Source organism: Wasmannia auropunctata, unplaced genomic scaffold (genome assembly GCF_000956235.1).
Source record: "Wasmannia auropunctata unplaced genomic scaffold, wasmannia.A_1.0 LD336116.1, whole genome shotgun sequence".
Lineage (NCBI taxonomy): Eukaryota > Metazoa > Arthropoda > Insecta > Hymenoptera > Formicidae > Wasmannia > Wasmannia auropunctata.
In genome coordinates this window covers 991,804-1,016,458 of record NW_012026774.1, presented here as the reverse complement: position 1 = coordinate 1,016,458, position 24,655 = coordinate 991,804, and the positions used below count along the sequence as shown (strand labels likewise).

The following is a 24,655-nucleotide window of genomic DNA, read 5'->3' as shown; positions in this document are numbered from 1 at the left end:
TCCACCTAAATGATAGAGACATTAACATTCGACGTTGCGAAATTGCTTAATTAAAGGCACGTCGTACGCGCTTTTACCCTCCGTCGAGAAGTTAAAGGGGTACGGATGGTCTTTGAATTCCTAGTCGGAAGCAATTTTTCTTCGCCGTTACGCCCGACACTTTCCTAATTAACGTCTCGTTCTCGGGCTAATGGCGGTGTAAGGGGCGAATGGTCACCGGTACGTAAGTAAAGAACGCACTCGGCTCGACCTCTGGCCGGTGATCGATACTCTCTCGCCGTGTATTTCACGCGAATTCGCACGAATGCAACGATAAGCGAATTTTGATCGCCGATATACAAATACAGCACTCGTTCATGATAAGCTGTGTGCTAAAACCAGCCGGTTTTGCATACCGTTATTACACACGCACACATTGTTTCCTCCCGCCCGTCTAGCATTTATATCCCAGTTTATAGGAAACTGCACGATGCATATCGCGCGAGTACAATCGGCCGTGCTTTAATAGCGAACGATCCATCTAGCGAGGTGATTAATTGAACGCTATTGACATTTAATTGTTAATACATACGAGCTCGCTGCCATTAAAACATTAAGTTTTCATATTACGTTCCTCAATCGGTCTACAAACTCGATTACCCAATCAAGTCGGATACATTTATTGACGAAAATTAGAAGGCTACAAAGGATAAACGATCTACTGCGGAATTCTCGTTAAATCGAGACTAGAAATTCGTCGAATCTATCACAGTGTCCGCCATTGAAATTTATTGCGGTGAAAAAAGACGCCAGCGTATAGATTCTAATATAAATTGACCAGTCTGGCAAATTCGTTATATCCCGAAAAAGTACACGCGCGCGCTCACACACGCACACTTTCTTGACAGTCCCTTTCATCACGCGGAAAGCGATTGATAACAAACCCTATCGCGTGCAAAGGGAATCAAAGGATCGAAAGGCCAGCTTTAATGCATGGGTATAGACTCGCACTAAAAATTCTAACTTTGTCCGAAAGCAAATTTTGTTTCAAAGGGCAACCGATATCCTCTCCTCCTACCTACCTCCCTTCGCCATCCTTCTCGCCCCGCTGCCGTTTGATCTGGCGAAATCCGGACCGCGTCAGTCAATAGAGACAGCGAAACGGGAATATGAAAAATGGATCCGAGGGGGTTAAAGCGATTCGAGCCGCGTCAGATGCGACGGTTTTGTCGGCGGTCGAATCGCGACAAGACACAGGAGCATTCAGCGGTGGCGGCAGCGGCGGCGGCGAAGGGCCGGAGGAGGAACGGAAGAACCTTCGCAAATACACTCCGCGGTCGGCTTACGACGGATCGACCGCACGGTCGCCGCATGGCCCGTACGGAATATAAATGTAAACGGCGGGAATATGCGGCCGATCCGCTCGCAATTCCATTCACGTCCCGACACTCCTACGCCCCGGCTGTCACCGTCCGACCAGAATCGCGCGGCGATCCCCGCGTTTGATCCCCTCCCCTCGCTCCCGCAAATCTGCATCCCCTTATCGGAGCGAGAGTGCGTTCGGCAACCCGAAACTATGCGCGGCAGCTACTCGCGGTCGTCTAATTCAGTGCTTCTCAAACTGGGTTACGCGACAATAAATCCGTGGTACGGTTAATTTTGTCTCAGTTCGATTTAAACGCGTGCATCTTATACAATTTCGGACGCGGCTCCACTGACACAATTGATGTTATTTCCACTCACGTGGTTGTCTAAACTCTGAAAGTAACGTCAACTCCTTTAATTTTATCATCGCGTATAATATAATCGTTTCTTATTACGTTCGCAATCGAACTTAATTTGATGTAATTAGTTTTTATTATACATATTTAACACAGTTAGAAAATAGAGTAAATATTATTCTTGCGAAATTTGAGAAACACTGACTTAAATCGCTCGAAAGACAAATACGATGCACGTTAAAGTTGGAATTTATGTACTCTCCGAATATTTTTGTAACGGGGATTATACGTTTCGTTTGTTTCATCTACCCAGTCTCCCAAATCTCTTATTCCATCCAGTGAATCATTACGATGTAGCGTATGATAAATGTGTAAGAGGTAACTGAGAGTTGAGAGTTCTCTTCTCTGAAAACGACTCTCAATAAATTTACTCAACTGCGAGAAACTTTTACGTAGGTATATATACGCGAACTTAACTTTGAAATTATGTATGATTGGCTCTAAAGGGATGCGTCTAAACTATAAATTTCAGCTTGCGTGATGTAAACTATGATGTAAACTAATACGGTGAAACATAATAAATATGATTTCGAAGTTATGGCATTTTTATGAACATTAAATTTACTCGGAGCGAGAAAATGAGATGTCTGTACGATTTCGTAAATGGAAAAGAAGTTCGTGGGAAAAAGTGGTAGAATGCACGGAGGAGCACTCGCGAGAGGTCTCAAAATGAATATTCTCAAGGAAATGATATTTCTAACAAACTTTTCCCGTATAAAATAACAGGAACTCGCACTCGCGTTTTAAGATAATTACTATTTTGCATTTTGTTATAATACTAGAACAAAATAGCTGAAATGTACGAGTTAAAATTAGAAATAAATATCTGCGGAATATCACATCTGGAACGCAATATCGAGAATGCGGTCATCGCTTTGTCGTACTGCTCGCACGATGGATTATATTGATTGAATAAATCTATCGAAATTTCTCTTTTTAATAAATTACCAACGTATAAAAGCTATAAATTATGCTACGCGATTGATAAATATTAAAATATGAGATTAATTATGGCAGTACGCGCTAATTAAAACGCGTTGCGACGTTGTTCAACTTGGAGTCGATTCGTTCCATAACAGTGACATTTTGCTAATTAATTAATTAATAATTAAGACACGATTGATCGAGAAAATTAATCTAAATTCTGCATGGCAATCATGACATGTACATACAATACTCTTACACGTAAATACTGTGAAATGCGCATATTGAAAAATAGTCGATATACGACTTGAATTCGATTCGATGATTCAATCCGAAAATAATGAGCAGATTACACTCAAACTGGCAATAAATTTAAAGCGCAACATGGAATATATTTCACGCATCATTAAAGGAATAATTATCGCTTTTAAGTATTGTAACAAAATAATTTATAATTCCGATCTACCATTATCGTTTCGATTCCTAAATACTTCAAATGAATAAATCATGTGTAATACCTACTTAAACAGTCGCCTGCAATAAGCTTATGAATCATTAAATTTGAGAGTTAATTAATCATGCGGTTTATTGTTAATCGTAACAATTATGGGAAATGATCGCATTTTAAAGGATATTAACGATAGTACGCAGAGCGACGTAATATTTAATATTTCTTGCGGAATAAAAACGCCGAATATTCACTTCCTTGACTATTAAATATATTCATTTCGATGAACGAATTTATTATCGCTCGTTTTATGCTTTATTACTCGTCTACGGTAACGTTTAATTCCATTCGCTTGAGCGCGTTTTAGAAGTCTTACATATATTGTTACTCGAATCCAGGGTGCTTCAATTTGATTAATGTGTTTGCATGTGTGTATTGTATAAATACGTTTGTGTCATTTGCCATACCCGAAATTAATCCCAACTCGAATTAACACGTTTCAAAGTTAAGAGCCCGGCGTATAATTATCGCGACACCGTGCACCGGCCAGCCGAGCTTGTTCGACGAGTTCGTGTCATTCGCTCTCGATCGCTACTTGAGCGACGGTCGCGCTAAAACGCGGTTGACGCGCTTCCGCGATAAACTCGTACCCCGAGAACGTACGATCACGCGAATTGCGGTTGAGACCCCGCACAAATTTCGATCTCGGAGCTGTTAATGCTCCACGCGAAAACTGGGTGAGAGGGCGAGCAGCTACGAGGGAGCGAGAGAGCAAGCAGGGTAATTACATAACTTACCTCCGGGATGGTGAACGTAAGTGCGCTGCTCGTGACACCCGCTAGTTTTCCAGTTAAGCTGGAGGATATTTACTCGATTGCCAGTCTTTTTTTTTGCGCAATCGAGTAAGCCGAGTAAAGGTAGCAACGTGAATGAAATACGGAAGATAATTTGAGGAATTAACACGACGTAGAGTCGGAACGATGAGATTTTTTTAAAGAGTGTCCTAGCAATGTACACCCATTTCGAGAAAGATTTTTAGAAAATCTCGCAAAATCCTTCGATTTAAAGCTTTTGAAGCATCCTTTTTTTCATTTTTTTTTTTTTTTTTTTAAGAAAGAAACTCGATACTTTTCTATTGAACCGATATTTACTCGATTGAATCCACCTTACTACGCAATCAAGCGGCATTTCGGGTTCGACACGACTGCAATAAGTAAGATTTTCAATTTGGAAAATTAAAAACATACACACGCTATCGCTGTAATTATATTCTGAAAAGAGTGTAGTAGATAGTGAATGACGCTTTTAAAAAATTTATTTAAACACGGCTTTCATGTCAAATTAGAAACTTTAAACTGCACGTTTTTTTTTTGTTTTTTTTTTTTAAGAAGAAACCCTGCAGTTTTCCTGTTAAGTCGAGGAAATTTACTCAATTGCATCCTATTTCTTGCGCGGTCAAGCAACGTTTCAAGTATCATCTCAACGCGACAGAAATATAAATCAGATTTTTAATTTAAGAAGTTCCCGGCGCTTTCAAAAGATAATCAGATCTAAGAAAATTAGATTCAAGAAATGACGCATAAGTAATTGTTTCTGGCATTCTAAAAAAAAAATTGGAACTTTTAAATCTTTAAATCGATTCAAGAGTTTGAAACCTTTTTCTCATTTATTTTTCGAGAAAAGGTATTTTAATATTTTTACAACTAAGATGTTTTCGAGATATTTGTTTGAACATAGCCTCGCGAATTTTAAGCTAGGATTGGTGAGATCGCTCGCTTTCCATGAAGAGGCCGGATTTCGCATCGCACAATCGCAATTAATACGATAGAAGCGATGATGCGTCATTAATTATTTCCGCACTTCATTAGGAACGCTCAATAAAATCACACGCGCTTGTTACGCTTTAATCGCTTGCAATGAGATCGCTTGCGCACGAGAATCGCGAGAAGGGGATTAACGTCGCGCTATTTCGCGCCGAAAATATTACACGTTACCTGCCTGTCGCCGCGCCGCGCGCCGGGGCGAACGTGCTGCGCCGTCGCGCGTCCGTTGACAGCTTCGCGTAATTGCCCGATCAACTCTAATGACTTTAATGCGAAATTTCATACGTTACGGTAAAAGTTTTAATTAAGGTCGCAAGCCGAAGAAAATCCGATTACGTGGCGATGCGGCAAAAAAATTGTCGCTGTGCGCGGATACAGAAGCGCGGATTAAATAGCCGCGTGTTACCGATTAAACTTATCGAGTCGAGAGGGTTCTGTTAATTCGCACGTTATTCATTCAATTTTACATCGCGGTGTCGTATTATTACGTGTGCGATTTTTAATTTCAGCATTGTGTCACATACGTCTGGCTACGAGAGAGAGAGAGAGAGAGAGAGAGACTGCGAGCAATGGCAACCATCCGATATCCGCGAAATGCATTAGGGGAATACCGGAGATTCGGCTAAAACGCTAATCATCACGCACCAATTATCCATTCAATCATATCTCTCACTCTGTTTCCCAAGAGCAGGACGAGCCTTCACATTTGTCGATAATAATCCACTGATTATATGGGGACATCCCAGATATATTAGATACAGAGAATAGAAGGAATATATAATAAGAATATATAATAAATGAAAATCGAGAAAGAGAGAGAGAGAGAAAGAGATAAATAGATAGATAGATAGATAGATAAATCATTATTTATTAAGTGCTCTAGAACTACGTCCTTTCAAACGCTGAGAGAGAGAGAGAGAGAAAGAGAGAGAGAGAGGGGGGGGGGAATATTGCCTCTATGCGATTTTCACCACTCTGAAAAGTGCAGAATTACGCTGGAAATGCACAAAGGATAAAACGCTTGCTTTATTCTAAAGACCTACGCGAAGAAAATGTTATAGTACAAATTACATAAATATATTACTTTTTACGTTCTGTTGTGAGGCTACGATATAATATTATTTATTAAATTGATAACTAATTACACATATATATACTTTTACTTTTAATTAGTAAATATTATAATATAAATTGTAAAACATTCTGACTGTATTTTAAATTATGCAATATATAAAAATGTACATTTTAGCAATACTTGAACACTGTTATCGGTCAATTTTTGTTAGTCTAAAAAATTATTGTATTATAATTTACAATGAACATAACAAAAGGTATATAATTTTTAAAAGCAACCGTACTCAAGATTGCAGGATTTCAGTTACAGGATTTTTTCTCAGCTTAGTGAAATGTGTTAGTTTTTAATTATACATTAAAATATTCAAGTAATTACAGTAATTCTTCTGTAAAACATTATACATAATATTTTTTAGGAAAAATGTTGTAATTTCCGTTATCACGTCAGTACATTTTAAGATAAATTTTCTATGACATTTTCTTTGGGTATAGATATTTAACAATAGAATAGATTGAATAATTTAAATATACAATTACGTTACTAATTGTATATTTAAATATTCAAATAATTAAAATAATTACTTTTATTATTTCTATTGTTATTATTCCTATCTTTTATATAATAAAATATTACGTATGTTTTATGTAAAATATAAAACACACAATTTTTGTTATAATATCAATATATTCCAGAATAATAAATTTTCCGCGATATTTTCTTTTTATGTACATTTAAAATCGAGTAATTTAAATTAATAACACGTATCCGTTACACAAACACGTTACACAAACGCGCGCGTGTATGTGTATGTATTGCGAAGAACCTTCTCAATAATACGTATCTCGCATACTAATAAATATTTTCGATTTGGAATAGCGATGCTGTCGCATAACCCGCGTCGCAGCTCGTTTGCCATAATCGCCCGCCGCGAGTCCATCCTGCGCGGTGCCAATCCGCCGAGATATTGGCAGTCTCACGACTCCGTTTCTCCACTGATTGAGAATCGTGCCTGTTGCAATTAAGCAGGAGAAATCCTCGAAGGCTCATCGACGGGGAAGGAGGACGATCGGTTTATTGGTGATGCGCTAAGCACTAATACCGATATATATGGTGCGGCAGCGCCGACGAGGCCGCCCGCCCGCTCACCCGTTTTCAATTTGTCCCTCACGAAATACCGCCATTTATCTTTATTTTCCTTAAGCTAAGCCACGGACTTATCGTTATCGGCCGCGGCACGCGAGGCCGCTTTCCTCCGAGGAAACATTACCCGCCCGCCGTTCCGCGCGGATTTAATCTCACGGAACGATCTCTCTGACCCCCTGCTTGAGCTCTATCCGCCTCTAATGCTATCCCTCGCGATCATTCGCAAAGGACAGGAAACACACTTTTGGCGTTTCATGGTTGTCAAGTAGCGATTCTCGGCCTTTACCGTTGAAGACTCGCTTCTGATGTTCTTAGGATTTCACATTAGCTTTTTAAACTCTTTTGAAATACGATGAGATATAAAAGGTACATACAAAAAGTTAAATTCAAAAAAGAATTAAGACAATTAAGCACTTAAATTCATTGAAATTGAGTACTTAATGAATTGAGCCTAAGCTCAATGTCAAGTAAAACATGTATTAGGAATTTACTTTGTTTTTTATTGTTCTCGGAAAACAATTTTTTATACAAAAACATATATAAATATATATAAACATAAAATATATAATTATATGCAAAATATGTCTATATATCCATATATATTTCTCTCCTCTGTAAAATTATTCTTTTAATTATTTTTTATGTTTTCTTTTTATTATTATCATTTTTCTTGTATCAAACAATAATTTTATAAAGAAAAGAAACATATATGGATATGTATGGACATATTTCGCATATAATTATATATTTATATGTACATACATGTTTATATATATTTATATATGTTCTTATATGAAAAATTTGTTTACCGGTTTGTTCTTACAAAATTTGTCAGACTATTCTAACTTAAAAGTAAACCGTCTTTGAGAACTCGTTCTTGAAGAACGAAACGAAAAGGAAAGACAAATAGAGAAAATTGGTGGAGCTTTTTAATGTTCAGAGAAAAATTGAGAAAATTGACCATTGTGTGATAAAAAATCTTTTTTCCAGATAGATATAATTATTTAAAAATGTTATGACCGTAAAGACTTAAGGCTATCCCATCGACATCGGGCAATAGTATGATTTATTACCTGTATCTCTTATTTCGACATTCCATTGTGCTCCGAACTCCACTCAAGGACGGCTACAATGGGGAATCGTGCACCGTGGCTGATAATGGACGATGTGCTTTGAATACGAACGTACGGTACACGTTGGATTTTAACAATTTGCATAACCGGGACGTATGACCGGTGCGAATAGAACAACGCGCGGTAACGCACACACCTTATTTTATAAAACAAAAGGAATTTTAGCAAAACTCATTAACGTGAAATCGTAACGTCAGTTATAGTACTTTATCGCAATTTCACATTTGTTGTTCTTTAAAAAGAAGGAAAATTCGAAAATCGTACTGCACTTTGTATCTTGTTTCAGCTGATTTATATTACAATAAATAATTACACATAGCAACGAGGCATACATTATTCTTTTTTTTATCATTCCCGAAAAATTTACATTTCCGCGCTGCTTCGCTTTTCTCTGTGGCTATATTCAATTATTATGTTATAAAAAAGGAAATTACAGGGCAAATATATTAACAATAGCAAGAATAATAACAACAATGTAATAGCGCGTTTCGCGATTGTTCTCGTCACGGCTATTGTTGTTGTTTTCCCGAAAATTTCCCTGACGACTATTCATTCGCGCACCGCACGTTGCACGATGCCGTGCGGAACTTTACGAATACACAATGCGCTAGCTGAACGGATAATATCGAAATTAACGAGCCTCGTACGAGCCGACAATCGATCGGCTCAGGTAGAGCCCGTGTGAAGCGGGCAAATACGTTGATAAGTGTGAGAAAAAAGGAAGAGCGGGACACGCTTCGCGAATAATTCTCGCCGTGACTTATCGCCCCCATCCGTATACGGTTGTTCATACGCGCCGCGAAGCACAGTGGAATTGATCGGCGTCGGTCAAGAGCGCGTGAAACCGGCGCGATTATAGAGAATAGAAAAAAAAGAAGGGTGCAGGGGGAGCGCGAGGAACGATAAAAAAAGAAGATGGAGAAAAAGTTGCTCGCGTTCCGGATCCGTGTCGTGCGAAACGAGGAAATTGCAACAAGCGCGCGGCGCGGTAGGTAATAGGGGATAATGGATAATAATCTAATATAGCGCCTGGGCTCGAAGTTTCGCGCGCGTGCAATCGTTACATCCCCCGGAACTTTCGAGTACCCTTTCGAGCAGCCGGACAGCGCTCGAAATCCCGGAGTGTTTGCCGCTCTTTCCATCCCCGCGCTCTCTCTCTCTCTCTCTCTCTTTCTCTCTCTCTCTCTCGACTCGTCGAGGATTTTTATCCCGGCGGGAGCGTTTCGCGCTAAACGCTCGCGAGTTAACGATTTTGCGCGCGCCGCTTTTTCTCGGCAATGGATTCGCGATAAAAATGGGATGTTAATTACTTCGTATTTCTCTCTTTCTCTTTTTCTCTTTTTTTGCAGAGGTTTTTTTCGTCAGCCGGCCGACCGGTTGCGCGGATTAAACACCGCCGTCGACACGGCTCCGCTGGAAGGATTTCCTTTTAATCTTCATGCGCGCGAGTGACGCGGCGTTTTGCGACGATGTGACAATGGCGTTTTGTTTCAAAGGGGATTTATTAACCTTTATTTAGAAGTAAAAACGGTTGGTTCGCCACAAGTGCAGCCGAGTATATTGATATTTTCGATTATCCACGTATCTCTGAACTATTTTTCCTGCATATAAGAGGTGTATACCTATATTTGAGAGATGTACGCGTACCTCACAAAGCGGCTGTGATAGCGTGAATGGTTACTGAATTTTTATTATCGCTTATCTCTCTATACAGTCGCGCATAGCAAATATAGTTAATTAAATGAAATATTTGAAAAAAAAACGTGTAAAAGATTATTTTTAAATTATCCATGTAAAGTAATAATTTAACGTATGAATTATTAAATGAACAATTAAATTATTATATAATTTAAAGCAATTATCCATTCAATTTCGTACTGACAAAATTGTATATTGCGGTAGAAAATTATATTTTAATTTTGTTTTAATTTTATATTATTATGTTACATACATTAATTGAGCATACTAATTATATTATGTACGTGAATAATGCTGTTACCCTTTTTTTAAATTTTTCATAAAACATTTCTCACGCAAATTTACGACATTTGAAAAATGTAAGCTGATTTACGAAAATTGGTCCCAAAGAAATCAGGTTGTTCCAACTAATCTCTCGTTAATGCGTCTACCGTTCCGTTCGTTGTCGCATAATTTTCTACTCGCTGACAAAGGGAATGATTAATGTCTGTGTGGCATCTGCAACAAGCTACGTGCCGTACACAATACGACTAAATTCAGTATCTCTCAGTATTTGCTTTGCACATGTGGATTTCGATTTTGTCCGTTTATTTACTTTCGCTTCGACAATGTTTACGTGCACGTCGAATCGGCTGCGATGAAAACTGTCGTCCCGTCATCATAAATACGCGAGAAGAAACGCGACGGTCCAAGTCCGAAATCTGACAAAGACGAATGGCCACCGGTACGAGCGAGCGCGGCGGACTGCCATATAAGCGTGAACGATCGTCACCAGCTGAAACGTATCGTTTCTGAAATTCGCGTTATTTTCCCGCAAATCGAATCCCCGTTCCTTGTCGCATTTCAGCGCGCGGTCGTGCTTACCGCGCCCGATAATTTTCATCCCGCGGCTACGAAAACAATTTGTCGCGCGCGTCGCGCGTCGTTTCAGTTTTCACGTAAAAACCTCCCCCTCGACAGCGTCGACGCGCGGGAACGCTCATTTACAGCATGCAACGCGAATTTATGAGTCTTTTCGCGCGGAGGAGCGGGACGGATTCGCCGGCGCCCAAGGTGCACCCGACGGTAAAAATTCGGGACATTTCCTTCTCGGATCGCTGTAACATTTCGGCGAGCGGGAAATATGTAGATATTGCAGCTGCAACGGGAAAATTGCTATATCAGTTGCGAGTTTACGAATGGCAAATCGTGATAAATTCTTCGCGACCCGATGTTAAATTGCGTGCGCGCGCGTGTATTCCGTATAAAAATACCGGAATATTATTTCTTCCGGTATTTTCTCTTTCTCTTTGTCTCTACTTTTTTTTTTTAATTTTCTCAGTCTCTAGATCCGCTGATCCTAAAAGCATTCTTAGCATATCCCAGCGTAATACGAAAACGTAAAGCTAATCCTGTGGAAAATTATGCGAACGGTTTGAGGGTGTCTGAAACGTGATTCCACGCACATCCGTCAAACGTCACACCGCACGTGTACGCGCAGAGAGGTTGTACGCGTCAAGATGCACGCTCCCCGGAGAGGACGAGGAGAAATCTTCTCCGATTTCTCCCGACGCGTGCTTCACGCGAGGTGGATTTTGCGAGTGAGACGTCGCGGAAAGCGGTAGATCGTGCGTATGTGCCTGGGACGTGACTTAACAGCCGCGGCGCGACAATAGCGCGTTCCTTCCGGCCCATATGGGGCACCGTACAAGATCGTGGCGCGGCGCCGGGGTACGACTCCCATTACGTTACGCGACGCAATATGTCAGCGTACACGCGCGCTACGTGATACGACGATAATGCGCTTCCACCCTCCCCCGCACTACCGTCATATCCCCGGCTTACTAACCCCGGCGACTTACGGGGACGGGAGTTTATGAACTGCGTAAGTAGCGTATATACGCGGAACAAAACGCGAGCGGACCTCTCCTCGCGCTATAAATCAGGCTGCAGATGGAGGCGGACGTAAACAGCCACCGGTAACGCGAAACCGATAAAGCGCGCGCGAGCGCGAGCGCACCCCATGCGAGTCAACTCCGATACTGACGGAAAGACGGACGGGAACAAGATCGTGGACTCCGGTGATTTCAGAAAATACAAGATTAATTTCGCTTCATTTATCTTTGCTTGGAAAACATGGATTAATGAAATCCGGATTTTTTTACAAAATTAAGGTCAGCATTAAATATAGAATCTCTTTTTATGTAATTATATATTTACACAGAAAGAACAATTTTGCTGAATCCAGATCTGAAAATTTTTGTTCAATCAAAATTATTTTGTGCGAAAGTCAAAATGATTGCTAGAATATCAAAACGTTTTATAGCAGTACTTATCAGTTTTAACATTCCAACAAATTATTTTGATGATTCAATAAAAAATTATTTTCAGTTTTTAGCAAAATTTTTAGCTCTTTCAACAAAATCGTTCTTTCCGTGTATGATATAAATTATCTAAATATTGCGGCGATTAATATTTTTTATATTTACAAATATTTAGTTATTTGAAGTCTCGTGTGTATTTGATGATTTAATTATTATTAAATTATCTTCTACTAGTCTTTCTCTGAATTCTGATTTATCTTTCTCAATCACGTACAATCTGTACATTTTTTATTTCGTTCGTTTCGTTTGTTCACATATCTTCTTTTTAAACTCTTTATATTACCTACCTTATGGCTATTACACCGTAATCAGATCCTCTTTTTAACATTTTAACTTTTTACCGATTTGCAAGCGATATTCATTACCTTCTATATTGACCAGTTTAATGGGTTTGCGGTAAAAATTACATTGGTCGTAAGTTTCGCGTTATAGTTAATCTATTCCATACAGTACAATATCCAATATCTCTTTATTGCCCAATATCCTTCTCTGTTTTTGTTCCGCATTTTGTACCTAAGGTAAACCTCCGCTTTTATATCCGCGGATCGAAGCGGAAAATCAGTGATAAAAGTAATTATATTCTTCTCCATTTTTACTCTTTATTTTTATACCTAAAATAAACTTACGCTTTTATATCTGCTTGAAGCGAGAAATTAATAATGAAAGTAATGAAATCAAAAGAATTCTCTTTATTTACACATGTGTGCGTATATACATATATATATTATATACACACATATGTCATACTTTATGAGTGATACATGGATGATGATTATATAAGTGAATATCTGGCAGTACGCGATCCGCAGATTTTGAACAAAGTATTCATTATTTAAATTATTCGTACGATAATGCAGAAAGATAAACACCTAAATGGCGCGGTTGCACTTTATGTGCCTCTGTGAAGTTTATCTAGATTTTATTAAGTATAACACTGCAGAGAGAATTTTACGTCCATCTGAATAATATCCGAAATAACCGAGATAATATTGTAAATCTGGCTAACAGTTGGGTAATCTGAATACAAAGATTAATTAGTTTCCACGCTGATAAAACAGTACAAAAAGCACGTGTTCGTCAAAGTCGAGCTTTGTTCATTACTTTTTCTTTATTATTTTACAAAAAATATAAATTTGTTGTTACGTAATTTTAACGAAACGATTTGCGTATGTCGCTTATGTAACTTCCGTATGTCTCTCACACGTGCAACGCGCATCCCCGATAAGCAAAAATATCCTCTCGATATAACGCGGGTGTCAGCGTCGCGCGTGGAAAATGCCGTGGCTCTTCTCGCTACTCGCAAGAGACGCGTCGGGGTTATATCGTAATTATATCACAGCGAAGTCAACGTTCAAAAGGTGTAACTCGTTTCCCCATCCACGTATATGTACTTGATATGATAATGCAGCGTAGGTCCCGTCAGCCCGTGGCGACGTGGAGGCGACGCATCCTTGATACTCGTCAAGCGACGTGCCAGGTGTTTGTAACGAATACTTCCGCGTTACGTTACGACGAAGTTGTCCCACGTGCATAGTTGTCCCACACAGGCGTGTACGTCGCGAGACGTGTCGCGGAAAATTGAGCCGATAGAACGAAATACGTTACAATGCAGATATATAACAATTATGGCATTGATATTATATAAATTTATATTTCAATATAAATACGAGTTAAAAATTCGGCGAGAAGGTTGTTCATGGTCTCTGACGATTTTCATAGATTCCAATTTAAATTAATTAAATACATGTTGATAAAAATAGAAGTAAATGTACATTGTAGTTTGGACAAAGTATGTGAGGCTGTTTGAACAGTGACTATATATTTAAGAAATCGATTGAAGTTTGGAACACCCTTAAAATACATTTCGGAGTAAACTAAAAAAACTGTTTAAAAGTAAAAACTGAATTATTTCATAATACTTTTTAGTCTTTTAAGACTCAGAAAGCATGTACTTTATCATCATTTATTCATTCTACTGCCGCATAACTTTCGATAGTACAGGAGCCATTGACGATATATCTCGATATGTCTGATACACGCGCCCAAAATGTGATCTCAGAGTAGACTGAAGAAACTGTTTAAAGTTTAACGTTCAAATATACGGATATGTGATATGTGTCAACGATAGCGCTTCCCATCGTATATAGCAAGCACTTCCTCTGTGTCATACGTAAGAATATATTACAAGTGAAAAAGATCGGCACAAGCGATGAACGTTCGTCGCGAAATCGTCATTCATACTCAACCTACTTTTTTTTATAATTTCCAAAATATAATTTAACATTTTCATACCTGCGCGCGTATTGTATATATGCGTACATTAAAAATACGTATATCTATATAAAACGTACATTGTATTTCTGTATACAAAAATAAACATAATAAACGTACAAATAAATATGTAGATAGATTTTACAAAAATAAATTTTTATGTAAAGAAATAAATATGCAGAAATAAATAAAGTTATAAATTAATATGTAACATAAATTCTAGAAAAATGTATATAACTCTCTCGTATTTATTGTAACATTATTAAAAAAGGTGATAATAAATAAAATGTTAAAATGTTCAAAGAGAATATTTCTTAGGATAGAACAGACTTTACAAGGATTAAGGGAAGACTAAACAACAAAGAAAGTAATACAATAAATAGTCAAATACGACAGAAAATGGATATAAATTTAACGAGCTCTTGCATTCACCTTTTTCACATCAGCCATGCTGTTTTTCAAAGAAGTGATAAATGACCAAGGACGAGAATGTTCGATAGAAAGAAAGATTCTTAGTATGGTATATAACAGAAATTAAGGGAAAGAAAGATAAAGGAAAGAACGGTAATACGGTACGACGGAAAAGAAAAGTAAAGAAAATGTAGGATTTACATGCATTACAGAGTAATTATTACCATTGTCCAAATTCGTAAATCGACAAATTCTGGCTTGTGTTTCACTTCTCGTGTGCAGTCATGCATGCTTAACTGCTCTACGGCATCTCCTGCGACTGGTGTACATTCCATGTAGAATTTGTACATAAAACGCATTCATACTGCTCTGTGTGTACGGGTGGATGTGTAACATGAGGATTAACTATTGCAAATTCCAAGGGATTTTCTGTGCTTTGCGAAGTAACCAATTGCATTATAGGATGTATTCGCTGTAATTTTTAGATCGTCAAAAAATTATGAATTATTAAACGTTGCGATCGTAAGATTATAATCGACAAAATGAAAAATTGTTTTATAAGTTGTGCGTTAACTTGCAAATTATCAGATATTATACGAAATGAAAACTAAAAGACGCCTTAAAAATTATATACATTTATATCGCAAAAATTAAGTTTTAAATATACATTTAAAAAATTCTGTTGTTTGAGTAAATAACTTAGGTTAATTTATAGTATAGTAATTGTTATATCTGAACAATGGCTACGGGCGAGGGGCAACCATTATGGCAATCTGTGTACATTTCTTTAGATTTAGAAATATATTGCTAGTTTTGCGACAGTACAATACTAGCAATACGCTATCAATACATAGCTGTACATAGCAATAAATTAGTAATACTTGGCAATATTATGCACAATAGGTGGCAGTACATGAGGTAATAGATAGCAATATTATTGACAATACGAAAGCAATACAATAGCAATGCTATAAAGTGTGTTGTATTGCCACAATTAGCAATCACTGTACATTTTTTTAGTAGTAGTTGATCTCTCGGTTACATATGGGCATAGATAAGAAGCGTTTCCTGATAAAAACATCATAACAATTTAGGTTTCTTCGACATACGCGATGTAGATCTATATTATTTTCGACATCTGGGATATTCGAAAATCACCGCGGTACACTTCATCATATTAAGCAACGACATTTGAAATTCGGTTCGTTAAAAGTTGAATAAAATAAACGAATCGTCGAAAACAATATTCGATCCACGCTTCCTTCCTTTGCTACCCGCGAATCGCTTTTAACGAGGAAAATTTAATTATAACTTCGAAGGCGAGATCTCTCAGCACGGCTTGTTAAAATGAACAAAGTATCCGCTATCGCGTATACACAGCCATATACACGGTCGTTCTATAAAGTGTAATTTTACAAATCCCAGTGGGAACACGCATAATCTCTTTAAACAACGCGGATTATATTAACGCTATACTTGTAACAGACGAGCCCGAGGAAAAACATGTCTCGTCCATTCTGTGGTTTGTTGCGAAATAAGTATCTATTACCAGCGTCGCGGTTTAAAAGCACACCCCGCCGTTCCGTAAAACTTTTTATTAATTTCATGATTTCTTCCCGACGTAAGAAAATTGCAAGAAGAAACAGCCGTTCAAGAAATTGTCAAGAAATGCATAAACAATGACAGATTACAATGCATAAAAAAATATCCAAAAATTTACAATTTAGAATTATTGATATCTGACTTTACTCTATTTTCATGTAATTCCCTTCAATTCTTTTTTACGTGAAGGCGATAAGATCACCACGTTAGTGATTTCTCCAGACGAGTGCACTCTTAAAGATTCTCACCGTATTACCCCGAGAGTTGAGGGTAATGGTTAATCGGGTAAATAGCGTAACGGCAAAAATATACGGACGACACGTTAGTCGTGAAAACGCAAGTACATCAGGCGAACGCCGCGGAATTTCAACTGTGAACTATTTTGAGGGGGGGTTCCGCAAATGTTTTCGGTTCCTATTTCGACCTTCGATTCGCCGGCGGCAACATCCCTCGCGCGCAACACCGCGCGGTGTCACGTGGCAGAACATCGAAATTGCGCCATTAATTTAACGGCAGAGAGACAGAGAGAGAGAGAGAGAGAGGAAGGGAAAACCTGCCACACATTTTCCCTGTAATTTCCAGCCAGAGAAACATAGGAAAGCTTGTGTCGCGCAAGCTTCGAGGCCCGCGAGGCGTATTGTATCGGTATACCCGGTCGAATAATTTTATTATTTTGATTCTCGCCCAAGGGAAACGCTAAATGCACCGCATAATGATGAGTTGACAATGGCATTGTTAACAGTATCGCGAGAGAATACGAAGGCTTGGCGTGGTAAATATTTCTTTTTATCCGCAGAATATATGTATCGAAACGTGCTGCAATTTTGAAAATCATTTATTTTACATCTGGATAATATTTGTGCATGGGAAAAACAGTGTACATATATTGACGTTGCAAAACGATAATAGCGATAATAGTAATAATGACAATAATTATAATCGATAATAATACGCTATTACAACAATCCTCATTAAAATTTTGCTCGTTCGATTTGGCCTTATAAGCCAGCATCGTTGATTGTAAAACAAACGGAGTTCGCAGTGACGCATAAATCGTGAGAGAGCGCGCTTGCCGATAAAACAAAATCTCTTTCATCTTTTGCTTATCAGCGTGTCGGCTACATCGGTCCATTTTTCTTCTGAACCTTTGCGTAATGACGCTGAAAGGGTTCGATCGGCTGAACTACCGTCGTCTGCGTTTGACAACGTCACGAGCTGTGCACGTAACGCGCTCGATCGATTGCATCCTGCGTTCAATCGAGAATCAACAGGCTTGGGAGCATTATTATTATTATTTTAATTAATTCCCTTTATACACATTAAACTCGCTTTTCGATCGCACGTGCCATCGCCGCTCGTATTTTAAATCCGTGGCACGTGATTTAGATTAGAGACGCGAGGAATCCCCCGTCCTGAATTCGCCATGCAAAAAGTGTAGCGCGTTTCCGTTTCTCGAATCTTTCTTCCCTTCCTTCCGTCCCGTTCGCCGCCTCTCTCTCTCTCTCTCTCTCTCTCTCTCTCTCTCTCTCGCTCTCTCTCTCGGAGACGTTAAAATTACTTCCATTTCGCCGCAGTGCGATCACGCTCGCGAAACGTAATCGCGCCGTTTCGCGATCGAAGGCACGTCCCGGCGAGCGTGCCAATGTTCATAAAAATGTTCACGATGTCGCCGGAACTTTAAACCGCCGTCTATTATTCCGACGAGGGGTAGACGAGCCAACCGAAAGTTTCCCGATAAATCATCACACCGAGGCCGTGGAGAGACGAGGGTAGAAAGCACGAAGTCGCGAAAGCAATAAATATTAATAGCGAATGGTTACTGCATAATCGATCAGAACTTTTCCAGAGTCATTCCGCTAGTTGAATATGTCCGGGTATATACCGGATGTTCCAGATTACTTGTGTCTCTTTTCACGCACGTAAATCTTTCGGACAAAATTTGAGATTTGAGACCCAACAAAAGTATCGCGAGACGCCGATAATCCCCGACTCGTAAGGGATAAAAATTGCGAGAGTTTTAGAGAATCAACATCAAATTACTTATTCCAAATTATTTCCATCGATTTTAAAATTAGTATTACACAATTATTCGCTTGATATATTTAAGATAGAAATTTTTTTTGAATAAATTTTGAAAAAGAAAGAACGCAAAAGAAAGATGACCTGATCGAAACTTTGCTACAGTCAAAAACTAATCGAACTAATCGAAGAAAATATGTCATCATAATCTGGAACACCTTATATATGGTGGTGGCTTCGTGCAAAAAGCAAGTTATACCGGAAAACCTTTTTAAGTCGCCCTTTGTTCATTCCACCGAGGGAAGAAACAATTACCGGACTTTTTAAACACCCCAGCTTGACGCGATCCCGGGTCATCGCTCGTACTTGAAGAAACGTAATTATCAGAGAAACCGTGCAAGAAGCTTCTCGTTTTGTCGCGAGTAAAACAATGGCTTTGTATGGCTGCAGCCATGCGTTCGCGGTAAAGTAATTGTTCCAGCATTAGCGTCGCCCGGTGCATTTTACTACAAGCGATTAGTTTGCTCGAATGCCACATTAACGATAATTATTATCGTCATTATCAACGGATTGAATTAGGAATTCAAGCATACTTTCTTTATTCTCGAATTGTTAGACGGAATTGAAGGAATTTTTTTTTCTCTGCGTAACAAGACGCTTTGCAAAAATAAATTCAGCTACGTGGTGGTTTCTTTGACGGTTCTACAAAGACGAAAGTCTAAAAAGCCTTACCTTCATACCGAAATAATTAGCTACATACGAAAACTGGATCATCAAGATCCTATTAACTTGCTGCCGATCGCATTTTCCGTCTCGTTTAATATTTCTCCTTTATTTAATTTCTCATTACACATTATAAGCATATTTTATATTGTCACATATTCGTACATTTTACGCACGATTTACATCGAGCGTTCTCACACCGTTATATTCCCGCCCGTTACAATATTATTATTCATGATATATATTATTGTATTTGTGGAATCGGTATCATTGAAATTACTAATGCCGATTTCACGATGACTCGATAAATATGTATAAACGTTACAATGTGTATATTCGATATTACTAACTAATGAGACTGCAGCGAGCTTAATGCGGGATATTAGTTTGGAATCGTCGCCGCGTTTAATCGTAATATACACCGAACACGCAGCACCACGCGTATACGTGATTGTTTTCGAACACGTGATACGAGTAATTATCACGCTGCACGTCCCAGAGACACTGGAAGGCCGCATGTATACTTTGATGGAAGCGCTGGATTATGTACACTTGCGTCACCATCTTGTATCTAGTCGCAAACATAGTCGTATACAAAATAAAGAAATATTTTTGCATGGCTTATCGGATGGCATCATACGCCTAATAATCATTTTTGTTGAGTCTCATACAATTTTGATAAGTTTTACATAATCATCAAGTAAATGTCGACATTTATTTATGTACACATATTTATTTATGCTGTTCACTATTTTCTTATCAGAGATAGCCGTATCATATTTAATACGCAAAAGAAATAATTTAGGATAGACATCTCGATACGCATGAATGTAACAGCGATAATTGTGACCTTTTAAAACTTAGAAAATGAAGGATACGATACTCGTATTTTTTGCAAGAAAGGATTACAGCGTGAGGATGAGAAAAGTGAGATGGGCGTAAATGGGGAGAAATGGAATTCAATCTGAAATAAATTTCCATAATTTCAATACCTGTCGTAATCCTTCTTGCCGACAGCCTTCAGCACGTCGCTGGCAATTTCCAAACACAATTTTGATGTCTGATCCGGCTGGTATGACGTAATCGCCGATAATTTGATCTCCATTACGTCACGAACGATCTTGTCGACCGTCGCTGCGTGAAAAGCTTTAAACGGTTCCAGACGAAAGGTGTTCTGATATCTCGGGATCTGGCCAGACGACAAGAAGCGCTGTACCAATATTGTCCGCAAGGATGGAACTTAACGCGGCAATAAATCAGCGGAAAGATTCAACGACGATAATAAATGAAACGGCCGTGGAAACGACCGCGCCAGATAATAAGAAGATGCCGATGGTGTTGAAGAGTCATAAAATGAGTGATATGGCAAAGACATATTTAATGAAATAAAATTTCAAAGTTCTAAAATTTCGGCAGCGTTAAATCAAAATCGCAAAGGTCACGACTTTTTTAAAAATTGCGCGAAATTTTTCTCTTATCTTTTTTTTTTTTTTCCAAGAAAGCATTTTAAAAACGAGATGATTCACTAGTCGAGATTCACCTGTATTAAAAACTTGTTCATTTTTCGCGCTCACTCAATTTATTTGCGTCCATCCAATTTATTCCATCGCGCTGGATGGAGAACATACCTTAAGTCGATCCCCACGCCTGTGAAAGAGTACGCCGGCCCCATTGGAACCAATCATGGAAAGCTTCGACAGCGTTTTTCTCTTGGTCTGGCTCTGTGTCCGGAAATAAGAAACACGTACCATTTTAGATCCCATGGCGATACTCCGTAACGCTCGATATAACGCTCGGCAAAAAGAAAGAAAGTATATAAAAGCGGTTTCTCCGCATAAATTTCTTAGTTCCTCTGATTGATTTGAATATTTATAGCACCCACTTTCGCGCATCGTAGAATATTAAATCGATAAGGAATATACATATTGCATTGAAAGCATGGAACGAAAATAAGATGGATGCACCGGCGTGAATTATTTTTGAAGCCAACACTTTTGGCTGTGTTGATTAAATTTTGAATCAAGATAAATTAATTATACCCTCGGCGTCTTTATTCTGCGGTTGTACGTCTTTGACAAATATACATGACATTTATAAGATTACTAACCTGACAGGTTTTTTGTTTTACTTTTGCATACATTTGGTCGCGTTTACCTCTGTATCCATTGCTACTCTATTCAATCTTTGGAGCACACTCTGCCATAATTTAGTCTTTGATGCCGAGATTGAAGTGTCTTGTTTACTCTGGTGTTTACTCATTTTAAGTAGCCTCCAGTGACAAGTGACATAAACGAATTGTCCTCGAGAGGAAGGACCGCCGCGAACGGTGGCGCGGAACAAAGGACGCTCATCAAAAGAATTTCAGCCGCGTGGCTGAAAGGAGGAAATTATTGCAATCTCCGTCCGTAGCTCGCGAGCAATTTCGGCAAATAATTACGCGCGCTACGCCGCGAATAAATCCTATCGTAGAAACGTCCGGGCGTAGTCTACGACATTCAAATGGGACCGAAACTCTTTAAACCACCACGCTCTTGTAGATGATCGTTTTTTCTAATGTTTAATATCTGTCACAAAACGATATTAAAATAAATAATTGAACAGTGTTTTAGTTGATTATTTACGATATCTCTAAACTGCTTCGATTCATAAGAGTTATAATAATAAATACCGATATTTTGTTACATTTTTATTTTTGAGATTTTCTTAGTCTATTTGATTTTGTATTTATTATAAGTCACTTTACACAGCGACAACGAGAATAGTGTTGAATTCTGTGCCGGGCAGCATCGTTCCCTAGTGTAACATGCACTCTTGTAAGTCTCGTTCCCTGTAGCTGTCCCGGGGCGTCCGACTCCACGGGACCGTTAAGTATCGAATCGAGATCAATATCGAGCGGGTTCGGCGTCGTTGGGCATCGACACGGTTTGTCAATTGCAGATGATCCCGCACCACAAACGAACCGCGTTTATCCGACGCTTGTGCCGTTGCAAACACCACGATCGATATAAGAGGAGTTACGCCCTCGAGCTCTGCTAAGCTTTGAACGGTAGAACGTTAAGTACTTCCTTTGACAAACTAAAGGAAATTTACCTACGCTCTCGGCTCAACTATGCTGAAAACACCTCGCCGGGGATTTATTTAGTAATCGCTGCAATATTCATATACTTTAGCGAATATTAAGAACACCCAGCGTAAACGCGTCCTTTCCCGAGACCTTCGCCGCGATCGGCGTAACGCAACTTAATGGTTTGGTTGAATAGCGCGATAGCAATGCTTTGGCACGTCGAGCGCGCGTGATAAAAAGCATCCCGTCGAGAGTTTTGTCGTCGGAATGACGCTGACGCCGACCGCTAATGAAATCATTAATGCCATCGTGATTATGATTTGCATTACAATGGCGTCATTATTACCGTAGGTTTATCATAAACCATAAACCGAAGCTGTTACAAAGCCGGTGATACCATCATTACTACTTCACGGTGCTTTATTTCAGCGCCGTATAATTATTTTAGTTAACTGTAATTTTCTCTCAATCTCTTCCGCGACCATCCGTGCTACCCCCCGTGCATATACAGAAGCGCAATAAAGGCAAATGAGCCGTTCCACTTCCGTTCAACGAGCGAGAAAGTTCGAGATTTTACTTTTTCCTTCTTTTTTTTTTATCTGCAGGGCTCGGTAAAAGCAGAAGCGGATTGGATAAACAATCGACAGAATTTCTCGGACGATCAGCAGTTACGCGGCTAACTTTCACGAACGTGTCGCAGAAACTCGTTGGCTAACTCGATAAAACTCCGCTCCCGTGCCGTACAAGCATCTAATGCGGCAGCAGCCGCCCGGTTTAGTTTCTTAGCGAAATTCTTAGACGCTCGACCCCGAAACTTTCCTCTCTCGCTGTCCCGCGTATTTGACATCCGCGGATAATGCCGTTGTCCTCCGAAGAACCGATAAAAATCAGTACACGTTGCGGAGAGATATATAACGTTTACTTCCCTTCGAGGGATCGATCGTTAAATGATTCGCGAATCGAATCGATGTTTTAGAGGTAAACTGTCTAACATGATTTGGAAGATTGCTATTTGCGGCGTTTCCAACCAGACACTCGCCAGGTACTCGCCGGCCGATTTGAAATCGATATTTTCTCAGCGCAGAGGATTGAATCCGACACATAATCCTCCCTCGCAGCTGTTCAATTCGAAGCTTTAAGTATTTTTGTGACTAAGCTTCGCACGCTCACAATGCTAATCTCTTCGCACAGATCTCTCCGAAGCGATCCATTGTGCCATTTTTGGCAACGGTTTCGTGGACTATTATATGCGGAGCTTAGATTCTGTGAATCGGACGCGAAAAGAAACAGCCATGAATTTTCTTTTCCGTTTCTTTATATACCCCTGTCTTGCACCCCATCCCACTCTGCTCCATTCTTTTATATTGTATACAATCCTGTGGATACAAACACACGTGCCACATACGTCCTATCGCTTATAAGGTTTCGACCACGGGCGAAACTCCTCAATAAGGGCTGCATTTGCGTGTATAGTGCATTCCTCGAATAATTCAACTTGCTTCGCATTTATACGGTTCACGTACCTACGCCCGGGCCGGGACGTCAAACAACATTGTTATTGATTAAACTTCAACGCGGAGAAAATACCGAAAGAATTTCTCTATCATTTTCTTAGTTACTTACGCTTTTCCATACGCGTGTTTCTTGCGTCACGCTTGTCCTCGAAGTTTAAAAGCGCGGGCAATAAGTATCGGCTCAAGATGCGGAATGAGATACGCGGTAGAACGGTGTCGCAACACGTACCAATTACGCAAGTCTCGCGGCGATGGGTTTTTCGCGGCTTTTGCGGAACCACCGGCGCGTCGGGATTTTCCACGGGAATATCCGGGAAAATTGCTTTGCGCTCAAAAGCTTCACGCGATTACGGCGTAAACTCGTTCATTAGGGCGATAGCTCGAGCGCGTGGGCGATACCTCGAGCGCGTTCAAAAATTCGATCATCCGACCTAACTCGCGCGATCTCACGTAACTCTCTCGCCGAGATGGAACTCGCTCTCAGACCACGTCGCACCAATGTTCCCTGGCTGTCGTGGCAAAAGACGAAAATTTGCAAACGAAGTTTGCGAAACGTCGCCAAACTCGCGAGAGAAGTCTCTCTCGCCAATCCGGACATTTTATTTAGAATGTTTTCCAAATCTTTCTAAAACATATTTATTTTTTTCCATATATGTTATTGTACGTAACTTTTCCCATAAATTT

The 24,655-nt window shown here is 39.4% G+C and overlaps 2 protein-coding genes across 3 annotated transcripts in view; one reads left to right on the top strand and one right to left on the bottom strand.

Annotated features, from left to right (window-relative positions):
• Positions 1-24,655, top strand: part of LOC105454843 (protein NRDE2 homolog) — a 228,854-nt gene that overhangs the window by 189,096 nt on the left and 15,103 nt on the right. The window lies entirely within an intron of this gene.
• LOC105454524 (tctex1 domain-containing protein 2-like) lies at positions 19,475-21,972 on the bottom strand. 2 transcript variants are annotated; one of them, XM_011697226.1, is made up of 5 exons: positions 21,831-21,972; positions 21,548-21,766; positions 21,022-21,114; positions 20,386-20,582; positions 19,475-19,964 (listed from the first exon to the last, which is right to left on the bottom strand). In XM_011697226.1, exons 2-5 carry the CDS (start codon positions 21,650-21,652, stop codon positions 19,799-19,801), a joined length of 561 nt encoding a protein of 186 aa, XP_011695528.1. In that variant the 5' UTR covers positions 21,653-21,766; positions 21,831-21,972; the 3' UTR covers positions 19,475-19,798. The 2 variants fall into 2 exon arrangements, with proteins under 2 accessions (XP_011695528.1, XP_011695614.1); XM_011697312.1 differs by lacking the exon at positions 21,831-21,972 and having other exon boundaries at positions 21,501-21,593.

What these genes read in the sequence shown, in the direction of transcription:
- LOC105454524 (XM_011697226.1), bottom strand. Translation starts at nt 21,652, where the DNA reads ATGAGTAAACACCAGAGTAAACAAGACACTTCAATCTCGGCATCAAAG. An exon ending in GAGTAGCAATGGATACAGAG is followed by an intron (nt 21,115 to 21,547) that starts GTAAACGCGACC and finishes TTCCGGACACAG; the next exon opens with AGCCAGACCAAGAGAAAAAC. An exon ending in GGCAAGAAGGATTACGACAG is followed by an intron (nt 19,965 to 20,385) that starts GTATTGAAATTA and finishes GTTTGCGACTAG; the next exon opens with ATACAAGATGGTGACGCAAG.